The 14142-nt window shown below is 40.9% G+C and overlaps 1 protein-coding gene across 3 annotated transcripts in view; it reads right to left on the bottom strand.

Moving 5' to 3' along the window:
- Positions 1-13619, bottom strand: part of PDE6C (phosphodiesterase 6C) — a 53707-nt gene extending 40088 nt beyond the window's left edge. For all 3 annotated transcript variants that reach the window (XM_065407642.1, XM_065407643.1, XM_065407644.1), the window contains exon 1: positions 13140-13619. In XM_065407642.1, coding sequence (XP_065263714.1) covers positions 13140-13619 — 480 coding nt within the window. The remainder of the gene's footprint in view (positions 1-13139) is intronic.
- Between the last annotated feature and the right edge of the window lie 523 nt (positions 13620-14142).

The following is a 14142-nucleotide window of genomic DNA, read 5'->3' as shown; positions in this document are numbered from 1 at the left end:
GCCTAATCTAGGATGGATATGCTCTGGGGATTAATCAAGATTGTGCAATGAAGGAGAATGTTGTCTGACCCCTGCCTCTTTTGTTACAGAAGTTGGGAGGTATATACTATTTGTAGTACTCGGGCAGGTGGGTCTAGGCCTGTCCATAACTAAAGGCCCACCCCCTCAATGAAGGGGGAGAAACCACTAAGTTCAGGCCACAATTGATTTTGGGGACAACAAATGAAAAAAATAGGAGTGGGAGTGAGGTCAAAGGTAAAAAGTCATGGATCCAGAGTAGAACACCAAGTAGAGAACCCCTGACAGTGTTCCCTGCTCCTCAAGGGTGTCCAGGGAGTCAGTGGACACTGCCCAGAGACGTGACTGAACAACAGACTAGCTGGAAGATGTGAACTATTTTAAAGTCCTAGAAACCAGCAGGTCTAGGCCTGCCCAAAACTAAAGTCCTTTACCCTCAAATAAAGGGAGGAACCACTAACTTCAGACTCCAGTTGATTGTGGGGGACAACAAAGGAGAAAAATAGGAATGGAAGTGAGATCAAAGGATGAAAATCAAGGAACCAGGAGGGGACGCCAAGCACAGAACCCCAGCCAGCACACACTGCTCCTCAAAGGTGTCTAGGGAGTCTGTCAAAAATTGGATTCTATCCCTGCCTTTGCCACACAGTTCCTGTGTGATGCTAGGTCAGAGACTTAAACCAAACTTTTCACAGGTGCTCAGTAATTACATGTTCCACATTTTCTGGGTGCCCAAGCTGAGATCCTTGGGCCTGATTTGCAGAAGTACTGAGCACGCACAGCTGCAACTGAAGTTAATGGGAGCTGAGCTCAAATATATAAAGTGCTATATAATGCTAACTAGTCTGAAAAATCAGGTCCCAAGCATCTCAGACTAGGCACCCAAAATTAGAGGTTTCTTATTATCTTAATCTCTCTATTTTCTTGTCTATAAAATGGAGATAATGTCACCCTCACAGGGGTGTTGTGAAAATAAATTAAATAATGTTAATGAAGCACTCAGATACTATATTGATGAGCACCATAGAAAAGCCCATGTAGAAATTGATAATTGTTTCTTCAGAGAAGGGTTTAAATAGTGTGCAATAAATAAGGCGTACAGCCGCACACTGAGCAATGAGTGTAAAACGAAATAATGAATTACTGTTCATTAACTGAGCACCATCCAGCCTGGCAACTGAATGAGGCAGGGAATCTGTGGAAAAATAGTATTTGGGTGTGTAATTAAAGACTGTATTAGGGCTGTCGATTAATCACAGTTAACTCATGCGATTAACTCAAAAAAATGAATCACGATTAAAAAAATGAATCATGATTAATCACAGTTTAAATCGCACTGTTAAACAATAGAATACCAACTAAAATTTATTAAATATTTTTGGATCTTTTTCAAATATATTGATTTCAATTGCAACCCAGATTATAAAGTGTACACTGCTCACTTTATATTATTATTTTTGATTACAAATATTTGCACTGTAAAATGATAAACAAAAGAAACAGTATTTTTCAATTCGCCACATACAAGTACTGTAGTGCAATCTCTTTATCGTGAAAGTGTAACTTACAAATGTAGATTTTTTTTGTTACAAAACTGCACTCAAAAACAAAACAATGCAAAACTTTAGAGCCTACAAGTCTACTCAGTCCTACTTCTCGTTCAGCCAATCGCTAAGACAAACAAGTTTGTTTACATTTACGGGAGATAATGCTTACTTGCAATGTTACCAGAAAGTGAGAACAGGCGTTTGCAAGGGACTTTTGTAGCTGGCATTGCAAGGTATTTATGTGCCAGATATGCTAAATATTCATATGCCCCTTCATGCTTCAGCCACCATTCCAGTGGACATGCTTCCATACTGATGATGCTCGTTAAAAAAAAAATGCATTAATAAAATTCGTGACTGAACTCCTTGGGGGAGAGTTGTATGTCTTTGGCTCTATTTTACCCACATTCTGCCATATATTTCATGTTATAGCAGTCTCAGATGATGACTCAGCACATGTTCATTTTAAGAATACTTTCACTGCAAATTTGTCAAAACGCAAAGAAGATACCAATGTGAGATTTCTAAAGATAGCTACAGCACTTGACCCAAGGTTTAAGAATCTGAAGTGCCTTCCAAAATCTGAGAGGGATGAGGTGTGGAGCATGCTTTCAGAAGTCTTAAAAGACAGGGCCGGCTCTAGTTTTTTTGCCGCCCCAAGCAAAAAAAAAAAAAAAAAAATCCTCCGAGAGCGGACTGCTGAAGCAAAAAATGGTGCCCCTGGAATTGTGCCGCCCCAAGCATTTGCTTGGTTTGCTGGTACTTAGAGCTGGCCTGGTTAAAAGAGCAACACTCCAATGCAGAAACTACCGAACCTGAACCACCAAAAAATAAAATCAACCTTCTGCTGGTGGCATCTGACTCAGATGATGAAAATGAACTTGCGTCGGTCTGCACTGCTTTGGATCGTTAGTGAGCAGAACCCATCATCAGCATGGACGCATGTCCCCTGGAATGGTGGTTGAAGCATGAAGGGACATATGAATCTTTAGCATATCTGGCACGTAAATATCTTGTAACACTGGCACAACAGTGCCATGCGAACGTCTGTTCTCACTTTCAGGTGACATTGTAAATAAGAAGCGGGCAGCATTATCTCCTGCACATGTAAACAAACTTGTTTGTCTGAGTGATTGGCTGAACAAGAAATAGGACTGAATCGACTTGTAGGTTCTAAAGTTTGACATTGTTTTATTTTTGAATGCAGTTATTTTTTGTACATAATTCTACATTTGTAAATTCAACTTTCATGATAAAGAGATTGCACTCCAGTACTTGTATTAAGTTAATTGAAAAATACTATTTCTTTTATTTTTACAGTGCAAATATTTATAATAAATATATATATATAAAGTGAGCACTGTGCACTTTGTATTGTATGTTGAAATTGAAATCAATATATTTGAAAATGTAGAAAACATTCAAAAATATTTAAATAAATGGTATTCTATTATTGTTAGCGCGATTAATCACGATTAATTTTTTTAATCGCTTGACAGCCCTAGACTGTATCTTAATGCACTGGCAAAAGGGGGGCCAAAAATTAAAGAAAATAGTACTGTTTGCAGCGTACAAAGTACCCAGGGGCGGCTCTATGTTTTTTGCCGCTCCAAGCATGGCAGTCAGGCGGCCTTCGGCGGATTCGGCGGCGTTTCTGCGGGTGATCTGCCGGTCCCGCACCTTCGGCGTACCCGCCGCCAAAGCCGTGGGACCAGTGGACCTCCCGCAGGCATGCCACCCCCCCGCGGCACGCGCTTGCTGCGCTGGTGTCTGGAGCCACTCCTGAAAGTACCACAACTGCTTGTAAGATTTGCCATTAGAAACTTGAAAGGGATATTCAATTGTTTTTGTGCTATTGAGTACCCTCAAGAGGAATTTTAAGATCTTGAGTTCAAGGTAGAGAACTTATAAGTGTCTCTCAGTGAAGAGGTGGCATGGCAGAGATGGAAATGTATTTGGATTGGTCCACCACCTGTGTGTTCCTCTAATCTCTGCTTTCCCATTTGTGGAGTTTTGCCTTTAGTATAATTGTTGCTAGCATATGTCTAACTTGTAGGCCAATATAGAAATGCTGAATTGTTCAGAATTCTTTAGTGTTGTGCCCTGGAAAAGGTCTCCTTTAGTATTAGTCATTTGACGTCCCATCTTTTAAAATTTGTATCTTTCTGTCCTAGAGGAATATCTGCTAGCCCACATATCTGGGTAGTCTTCATATCTGGGAAAGGAATGAGGATTTTCTCACTAAACCAAGGTACTTTATGCCTTTTACCATATTTGCAGAGTGGTCTCTTGTATAGAATGTTTGAGATCCTGAGGAAATAAAATATCTTCACCATAAATCAAGTTGGAAAGAATAAAAAGAGAGAAATATACAGTTTTGGTGCTTTGATATATGGGGCTATTGTTTTGAGTTTCTGTAAAATATACCCAGTTCCAAATTCATCACATTACAGCTGTCCTGTTACAAAGTTTCCAGTCAAAGAGACCAGTGTCTCCTTCCTTTTCTTTTGACCCTCAGCAAGCTGATTCTTGGTAACTTTCTATTACATTAAAATTGCTGTTTATTTCCTCTAATTCTTTCTTTATCTGAAGTAAGTAGCAGTACTGGGAGGACTTGTAGGAAATGCAGTGTTTGAGGAAGGATCTTCATTTTTATCAAGATGAGTCACCCCAAACATGGATAATAGTAAGTTTTGGCATCTTTGAATGTCTTGACATAAGATACGTAAAAGAGGTTGCAGATTTAGCATTAGTAGTTTAGGTAAATTGGGTGAGTAGTCTAATTTACAGTATGTGGATCCTTGCAGGGGAGAGGGGGCCTGTTATAATGGAAATTTAATTAGAGTGTCTCCGTGGGCAGATTCTTCAGGAAACTGCCTCTGATTTTGTCTTATTCACCCGATACAGTTCTGTAGACATCTAAATCATGTTTAAAGCATTAAATAGACACTTGTGCTTCACTGAGATAGAGAATCTACAAAAAGAGCAATTTTATGTTCTTCATCATGGATTTTGATGCCTTGAATCTCTGGAGATTCTCTGATAGCTATTGCAAGTAGTTCAGTGCCAGTGAGTTGCAAACAAAAGATGTGACAAAGGGAAACTCTTACCTGTCTTCTGCTTTAGGAGAAAGTCTCTGATTTGGAGCTATTCAAATAAAGGAATGCAGACAGAGAATTGAGTCCTGTTCCAGCTTCAATGTGTGGCTCCTGATGTCTGTATAGTACTTGGCACAATGAGGTCCCTATTTAGCCTGGGCCGGCAGGCATTACTGCAAATTAATCAATAACAGTAGTAGGGTCTGCTAGGTCTCTGAATCCAAGACATTGTATCGCCCCTAAAGTGGACAAACACACCAAAACTAGAAGAGGTTCATGTTCTGCTTCCCAAAGAGGTGGACCTTAAGTTTGTGTTGGGAGTGCAATTATTCCAGGCCTAAGACAGAATTAGTGCTGAGGAGCGAGAGAGCTATCTGGTTATATGAGTTTTACAGTGGAATAGGAGAATCCAAGAATTGACACTAGCAGAGAAATTAGCACATGATATCTTGTGATAAATCCTTTAGTAATGTGGAAGTTCTTATTTACTACCACTGAGGTTATAGTGTAAGATATTTAGACCGCAGAGCTCCTGATCCTCCACTCAGTTATGCCAGTTTTACCTCAATGTAACTCCACTGACTTCACCAGAGTCACACTGAAGTAAAACCAGCATAGTGGAATGGAAAACCAAGACCACTGGGTCAGAGTCTGCTCTTTGTTACACAGGGTGAGCTTCACAAAACAAGATAAGCTTGTGGAGTCACCCTGGATTTACACTGTGTAATTGAAACCAGAATCTGACTCAGTTATCCTGATTCACAGAGTCATAGAAATGTAGGGCTGGAAGGGTCATCCAGTCCAGGACTCCAGCCTTCTGCATTGAGGCAGGACCAAGTAAACCTAGACCATCCCTGACAGGTGTTTGTCCAACAGGTTCTTAAAAACCTCTAACGATGGGGATTCCACAACCTCCCTTGGAAGCCTATTCCAGAACTTTACTACCCTTATAGCTAGAAAGATTTTCCTAATAGCTAACCTAAATCTCCCTTGCTGCAGACTAAGCCCTTCTTTTCATAGCTATTGTTTTACCTCCGTGTAACTCCACAGAGTCTTCATATATAATAATTTTAAAAAGCCTGAAATTGTTGAAAATTAAAACCAAATATATCAATATATTTCCATAAATTTAGATACTGATCATTTGATCTCAAGTTTTAAATGATTTTAGACTCTGGGCCCAATCTTCCTCTCACTTGCACCAGTGTAAATCAAGAGTAATTTTAGTGAAAGCAATGCAGTTACATCAGTGTAACTGGGAGGAAAATCAGGCCCACTATTTCTGAAAACAACTTGCATATATTTTTCATAAGACTGTTGCAAATCTGAAGTGAACGTGTGTAATTAAGACCCAGCTTGCATATTTAGACTACCATATATGGAGTCTGATTCTGATACCAAGTTACACCACTGTGAATCAAGGGTAACTTCACTGAATACAATATACCCATTATGGGGTAAAACAAGTGTAAGGCCTGGTCCACACTAACCCCCCACTTCGAACTAAGGTACACAAATTCAGCTACGTTAATAACGTAGCTGAATTCGAAGTACCTTAGTTCGAACTTACCGCGGGTCCAGACGCGGCAGGCAGGCTCCCCCGTCGATGCCGCGTACTCCTCTCGCCGAGCTGGAGTACCGGCGTCGACGGCGAGCACTTCCGGGATCGATCCGGGATCGATTTATCGCGTCTAGACAAGACGCGATAAATCGATCCCAGAAGATCGATTGCTTACGGCCGGACCAGGAAGTAAGTGTAGACCTGCCCTGAGTGAGATGAGACACTGCAGATCTTCTGAAGAAGAAAATAAATTAAAAAACTGAAATCCACATTTGAATTTTCTGGAATAATTGTACCATTCATTTATAGAGAATCCAACCTTAGTTGAAAAATCAGTTCAGAGAGGCTCTTACTGTCTGGTCTGTCTCCGGAAAAGCTATTTGCGCTGTAGCTATCCCCTCCCATGGTCCTCATTCCAGATCTCAGGTTCTTCAATGAAAGGTATGTTTTCTCCTTTAACATTACAGCACATTTTTTGACAAGCCTTGTGTCTTTTGCAACGACCCCTTCTTATTTCTCTACTTTTAGGCATCCTGAAAATCTTAAATGTATTCTGACAAAAAAGTTATGCAAAATGTTACAAATGTTTCACGTTTTTTTTTATTGTTTACATCAGACTTAAAAAACAGTGATACAGACCAAAGTTCTGATGTTCTAGACTTCATCCAACCATTTCATGCAGTGTTGACTAAGAAATGTGTATTATCCTATAACATTTTCATTAGCTAATCTAAAAGTCTTCAGCATTTATGACTGCATTTACTGGCAAAATACAGACTCAGGTAGGCGAGTCCAGTTCCTGTGCAAGTCTCCGGGTCAATTTCAGTGGTGTAAATTTCTCATTAGGGGTAAATTGGATCAGAAATTGGGAACATTGTCATAAGTGGCAATGTCCTGAAACCTGCACTAATATGATTTTCACTGGATGTTTAAAAAGAATGTAATTTAGTACTTACACATTTAAGCGGGGGAGATGGAAAGAGAGTAGCAGAAAAAGCAACTGAAAAAGAGGGCAAGTGAATGTGGGGCCCTCTTCCTAGCAGGCCTGCCTGGCTTCTTTATCCTACTACTAAAGGGGCCGGAAGGGGCCGTGGGGTACTGGCTTATTTTACATCCTCCTGTTAGTTTCTGTTCCTGCTATACCCTCTTCTGACCCCTCTGTGATAGCGACACTTATTTTTGGACTCCTATTGCCAGTGTTACCAGTGACTCAGGCTTTTAAAACAAGATGTTAACAGCTGAGTTACATCAAACTGGTATGCTTATTACTTTACCTCTTACATGCACTAACCCTGTTTTCTGACCAATTTACACAACAGTTATGTGGGCACTGGATTTTGCTTAGGAGGATTCAATTGTGGATTTGAATGGAATCAGAAGCATATCTAATCTTGGGTAAGAAAACCTCTTCAATTTGAGGACAGAACAAAAGACTATCAATTGAAGTCAATGGGCCAAAACCAGATCTGGTGTAAGTGGGTGGAATTCAGTAATGTTGGGTAGGTGATATACTCGTGAGTTCTAGATGGCAGACTTCTGCGTCATGAAGACATTACTAAGCTTCCCTATACATGTTTGGTAACTTAAATCGCTTGGAGCTAAAGCCTGCTTTTTCATTTACAAAAACTCCCATTAATTTCAAAGCAGGAGAGTAAAACAGTTTTGGTCTTTATTCTTTGCCATGTAATTTATTAGCGACACAGAAAAACTGAACCCTGATATCTTCAAGATAATTAGGGTTTTTAGAGCTGAAAGTAAGCAGAGAAATAACTGTAATGTCTCTGTAATTTTGCTGTAAAGTAGTGGCCATTTTGAGACCTTTCCAAAAGAAGAGCACTCTGTAGGTATGGTTGCTGTAAGTAATCATTTCCTAAAAAATAAAGACAATCAAGCTGACTGGCAGCCTCCCCCTTTTCTGGGACGCTTAATGGAAATTGGTTCCTGTTTTCAAAATACGTTTTGTCAGTCAAGTGGTATTGTCTAGTACAACAAGCTGGAATAATTTTCACCCCTTTTCCAACAACAAGTTGCTATTCGGCATGAGAACTGGGGTGGTCTGTTTTTTTCTCATGAAGATCACTATTGAGAAGATTTGCCTTGGAGCATATACTACTCAAGTTATAACATTCCCAATAAAAAAGATCATTCTGCTCCATGGGTGAATGACTGTCTCTCTGGTTTTTAGTTGAACATAGGATCTCTTCTTCAAATTCGATTAGCCTTTCAGATCTTCAAGAAGGCAGCGTTGCCGAAGCATTAGAATAGTGCTCTTTCTCCCTCCTCCTCTAATCTTTAATAATCCTGACCTTGTTTCTTGGAAACTCCCTTCCCAAGGCTGTTCTAATAATCTCCCTCCAGCTTCCAAAGCTTGGTTTAAGATTCTCCTTCTCCATCAGACACACCTTATTATAATACTGTGTTAATTAGGGAAGTGACTACCCTTTCTCTTCTGAACAGCCAGAGGTTGGAAATGGTGGCCTCTAAGAAAATTGTTTGCTTTATCCTGGGTAACTCCTCTTTTGTTCTTTTGAAGCTCAGACCTGACCATTACGTTATCTTCCAATGCAATCTACTGCACAAAGCTGTTTCCTGGACCCAAAAAAGAGTTCCGATTTCACAGTTCTCAATATTCACTGTGGCCTTGACTTATTTTGAACCAAATTTTCACTATTCATGTAGTTTGACACCATTAAAACTATGTTCGAATTTGGAACACTGTTTCTTGAACTGGAATCTAATTCTTAGTCAAATATATTGCCTTCAATTCGCTATAAATTTGGAAAAAATGTTAATTTACATATTAGATATTGGTTTAAATTAAAGAATAAAAGAAAACAATATACTGATTTGACTAGAAAATTACATATGTACTTATACTTAAAGGCTGAGACCCTGGATTTATTTGTAAGTCTCCAAAATCCCTCTCTTTGCTGAAGTAGTCCCATAAGTAATATCTTCTTTTAGAATTCTGAAATATTGAATGGCTGGCACTGAGAGATGCTCAATAATTGTGCACCTCATTGCCTGCAGTTACAATTACTATATTTTCCTGGCTTTTGTTAAGCGAATAGACTCAAGCTATAAGGGTTTATGAGAATCCATTATTTTGCATTTGTATGTTAGAGCAATATACGCTACCAATCACTGAGAATAATGAAACACCATTTGTCAGGACAGCAGACCTGTCTGGCCTTCTGTTTCTCACTACTATTAAATCCTGGATTAAACACTATTAGCTCCAAAGATCAACAGGTCTCTAATCCTCAGGGGGAGGGAACTGCTGTTGTTACTAAGGTAATTATAGAAAGTCTGGAACTTTTCCTCTGGTTTTCTCTTGTGAACTGTTAGGATGAGGAGCTTCCTCACGTTTATTGGTACTTTTCCAGGTTGAAAAAAGATTCATAGATTCATAGATTCTAGGACTGGAAGGGACCTCGAGAGGTCATCGAGTCCAGTCCCCTGCCCGCATGGCAGGACCAAATACTGTCTAGACCATCCCTGATAGACATTTATCTAACCTACTCTTAAATATCTCCAGAGATGGAGATTCCACAACCTCCCTAGGCAATTTAATCCTTCAAGCACTGGTTACCAGGTGCTGAAAAGGGAATGTCTCATGTTTTAATGATTACTTGCTATCATTTTATTCCACAGTCACTTTTCCTATTTGAACTATCTCCTGTCCAGCCCCAAACCATTTAACCTAAAACAAACAAAACAGAACCAACAAACAAACAACAACCAGGTTCCCTACTAATGTGTGAATCAATTATCAATATGAATTCATAAAACAGTGAACAGTATCTAATACAGGGATGGGCAAACTATGGCCCACAGGCTGGATCTGGCCCCTCAGGGCTTTGGATCCGGCCCGCGGGATTGCCTCCCGTGGCGATGCGGGCCCCGCGCCGCTCTCAGAAGCTGCCGGCACCACGTCCCTGTGGGCTCTGTGCGTTGCCCTTGCCTCCAGGCATCGCCCCCTGCAGCTCCCATTGGCTGGGAATGGGGAACCGCAGCCAATGGGAGCTTCGGGGGAGGTACCTCGAGGCGCAGCAAGGGCAGCGCATGCAGAGCCCTCCACACTCCCTTCCCCAGGGGCCGCAGCCAGGGTGAATTGGGGGTCCTGACCCAAAAGGGAGTTGCAGGTGGGGTTGCAAGGTTATTTTAGGAGGGTCATGTTATTGCCACCCTTACTTCTGCACTGCCTTCAGAGCTGGAAGACCAGAGAGCGGTGGCTGTTGGCCAGGCACCAGCTCTGAAGGTAGCACCCCACCAGTAGCAGCACAGAAGTGAGGGTGGCAATACCATACCATGCCATTCTTACTTCTGCACTGCTGCTGGCAGTGGCTCTGCCTTCAGAGAGAGGCTCCCAGCCAACTGCCACCGCTCTCTAGCTGCCCAGCACTGAAGGCAGTGCTGCTGCCAGCAGCAGGGCAGAAGTAAAGGTAGCAGTACTGCAACCCCCCCTACAATAACCTTGTGACCCTCCACAGCTTCTTTTTGGGTTAGGAGCCCTACAGTTACATCACCCTGAAATTTCAGATTTAAATAGCTGAGATCAAGAAATTTATGATTTTTAAAATCCTATGACCATGAAATTGACCAAAATGGACCATAAATTTGGTAGGGCCCTATATATAGGTGTAAATGATTTCATAGATTCATAGATTCCAAAGCCAGAAAGGACCATCATCATATTTTTGCTTAGCACTTAGGTAGTGGACAGACCTGATTTCCTGGAAGCACATAGAATGCAATTTGAATGAAAACTACTCCCTTTTTAAGACTATGTGATAAGGATTTAAGGTCTGAGCAGCAGGAGCTCCTGCTTCAGTAATATCATTAACCCATGACATAAGAAATGTTACTGATTAAAGGCCCAATCCTACAGTCCCTACTTAGGTAAACCTCGCGGTGATGTCAATGGGAGTTTTGCATGAGTAAGGAGTGTGGGTTTGGACCCTTTAACTCTTTTACTGGTAGAGTGGAGATGTTGATCATTTTAAGGATTGCACAATTATTTTTAAAGGCCAAATCTTGGTCCCATTGAAATCTATGGGAGTTTTGCAATTGACTTCACTGGCACCAGGATTTGGCCCTGAAGTTTCTAGTTCTTCTGTATTGGCATAGACTTCTATTTCCCTAATAAATGCATGTATGAGTAACAATACAATAATTTCATTAATTATATTAAATTACTTTTAAAAATTGGTTGGTTGAATAATAATTGGACATCAGACCTTGGCTCTATTACATTCCCAGAACATACACGCAGAACCACTATCGGGGCAAAAAGAACATCGTGATCTTATTTAAAAACATTCAGATTATTTTTAGCTTGGCACAGTTTTTTGGACACAGAACAGTAGAACTAGATGGGCCGCCCCGCTGCAAGCAGCCTTACACATGATAATATGAAGTGAACAGTGCAAGGTCTAAGGAAACGCACATCTTTCTTGAGCCTCTTGATCTTTTCTTACATAATCAGCCTTATGAATTTAGAAGGATTATCCACCAGTCTCTCCATTTGTCAGTAAGACGCAGTAAGTCAGATACTCTATGTCACAAAAACAGCAGCATCTTAGCAGTCAGTCAGATATTGGGCCCAATCCTGCATTACTTTTGCTCCCAAAATTCCAATTGACTTCAGGTCTGAGCCTTTTGTTTTTAAAAATTAGGAAAAGTTCTTTTCACATGTACTTGTCTCTTTTCTTGAGTTTTAATAATAGCCCCAAACCAGACTAATATGAGCTTGTAATTAAAATAGCCGTGATTTTGGCTGACTTTTAGCAATATGATGAAATGTAGAATTTCTTGTTTATCTCCATGAAGCCATGGATAGTTTTGCAATCCATAAAGGCATCTTGCTTTGTTTGTACACCCAAAATTCTCACTGAATTCAGGATCAGGCCTTCTTTCTCTAAAATGGCACCGAATTTTGATATAAACCTATGAATTAAATGTCAAGAAGCCAGATCCTCAGCTGATCTAACTGGCATAGCTCCATATGAGTATTCTACTTTACACCAGCTGATGTCTGGTGCTGAGAGGTTTGCAGATTAGATGCCACCATTTGATAACTTAAATTCAGCAAGTCTGCAGATGTCAATATTGTGAGAGAGAACGTGTCTGCTTCCCCATTTATTTCAGAACAGACATTCGGAAGCTGCCTTGTTCATACATTTAGAATTGGAGTAATGCTCGTTCTATGATACTTATGATGTAACCTTTGTCTAAGTTACAAGTGAAAAGGATGAGTCTGTGAAAATAGATTAGGTGCTCTGAAAGGAGACGAGCAGATCTGACTAGTTATGTCTCAGCTAGAGACGGAGCTGAACCGAAAGTCTGGATTTGAACACCCTCAAGCTTTCGGGGTGTTTTACATTGAAAACTAGACCTCAATCTGAGTACTCTCGGCTCATTCACCACCTTAAAAATCACTGCCAGCTCTGACTACCAGACATGCAGTGCCCTAGGGCAGCAAAATGCTAATGACTGATCTATTCAGTAATGGTCTATATGGGTGACTATGGAATAATAAGGGAGAATATTTACCACTTTGCTTAGGACAGCAGAGCGGAGCCTACCTTGGTCATTAAGGACTCAGATTTACATTAGTCCCAAACTAATCTGATGTCTTCCTCCCTGTTGCACAGTAAATTACTTACATCAGAAATGTTGAATCAAGAAATATGAAGTAACAAACCACACTAGATAAAATGACCCCACCTGATTTTAAACTTCATATCCCATTGGTTTTCTCATGTTTCTCATTCTGGGTTTCTGTCCCTTGTTTGGGGTTTGGCACTTTGAGGAATGAGTCTATGCAAAAACCCCATTCTGTACCATAGGCCCTCTACAAGAAGTTCAGCAAAGGAATAGAGACCCAGGCCCCAGAACAAGACACTCACTTACCTTTTTCACGTCAGGTACATTAAAAAACTTCTTGGTATGAGCAACCCATCCCACTATCCCAATGTCCAGAGGAAAAACAATCTCACTGTCTGGGGCTACCAGGTTCTCCTCAAACTTGGAGGTGGTGGTGATATTGAGAAGCCTGGTGGCAACCTCAGGGATGCCATTGCGGGCACGGCAGATGAACATGCTACACCGGTCAGCTGCCACCAGCTGTGCCAGCCTCTGCAGGGCCTTGTGCACTATCTTCTCCATGCTGCTTTCTTCCTCCTGGATTTCTGTCAGCAACTCAAAGAGCACATGAGACTCCTCCAGCCGGGACATCTCCTTGAAGGAAACTCCATCCTTCACTTCCCCAGGGCTGACTTTGAAGATGGTTCCCAGCGCTTCTGCCCTCAGCTTTCGGTCGAAATATTCCTTGGCAAACTGGGGATTGTTCTCTAAGTATTTCTCAACATCGTCTTTATTTATCCCACCCATTTTGTGTGACTCTTTCTTATGGCTTTTTAGAACTGCATCACCCTAGAAGCAGGAGCAGCAGCAAGAAGTCCTAATTTGGTGCTAGTAGGAAAAAGGTCCGTTGCACATACTGTAGCTGTCATGGGCATAGTACAGTAGGCTTGCTCTGTGGCTTCCAAACCTTCTGGAACCCTTGAGATATGACAGAAGGCACTGGCTTAGTGTCTTCTTAGTGTGGGATCTTGGAGGCTGCTAATTAAAGAGATGTCAGGACACTAAACCCTTGAGCACTCTTAGCTCATAAATCCCAAGGGAATCATTTTAGCATTTTAAACTAACCAATCCAGTCTTAGGCTCTGTGCGGCAGTGTGATAATGCGTAAATATGTTCATGTATATACACACATACTCGCTCTTGCATATGCTGTATGACGTACTGTACAAAAGGTTTCCATTGACAGTTAATGTGGGGAATGCCCCTTAGAATCTCTCCCCATATGTTTGCAAATTATTACTTCATCTACATGAATGTGCTCAGACATGTA

This window comes from Emys orbicularis, chromosome 7 (genome assembly GCF_028017835.1).
Source record: "Emys orbicularis isolate rEmyOrb1 chromosome 7, rEmyOrb1.hap1, whole genome shotgun sequence".
In the NCBI taxonomy this organism is placed as follows: Eukaryota; Metazoa; Chordata; order Testudines; family Emydidae; genus Emys; species Emys orbicularis.
Note: the sequence above shows the minus strand (reverse complement) of the source record. Positions and strands in the feature narration are given on the sequence as shown.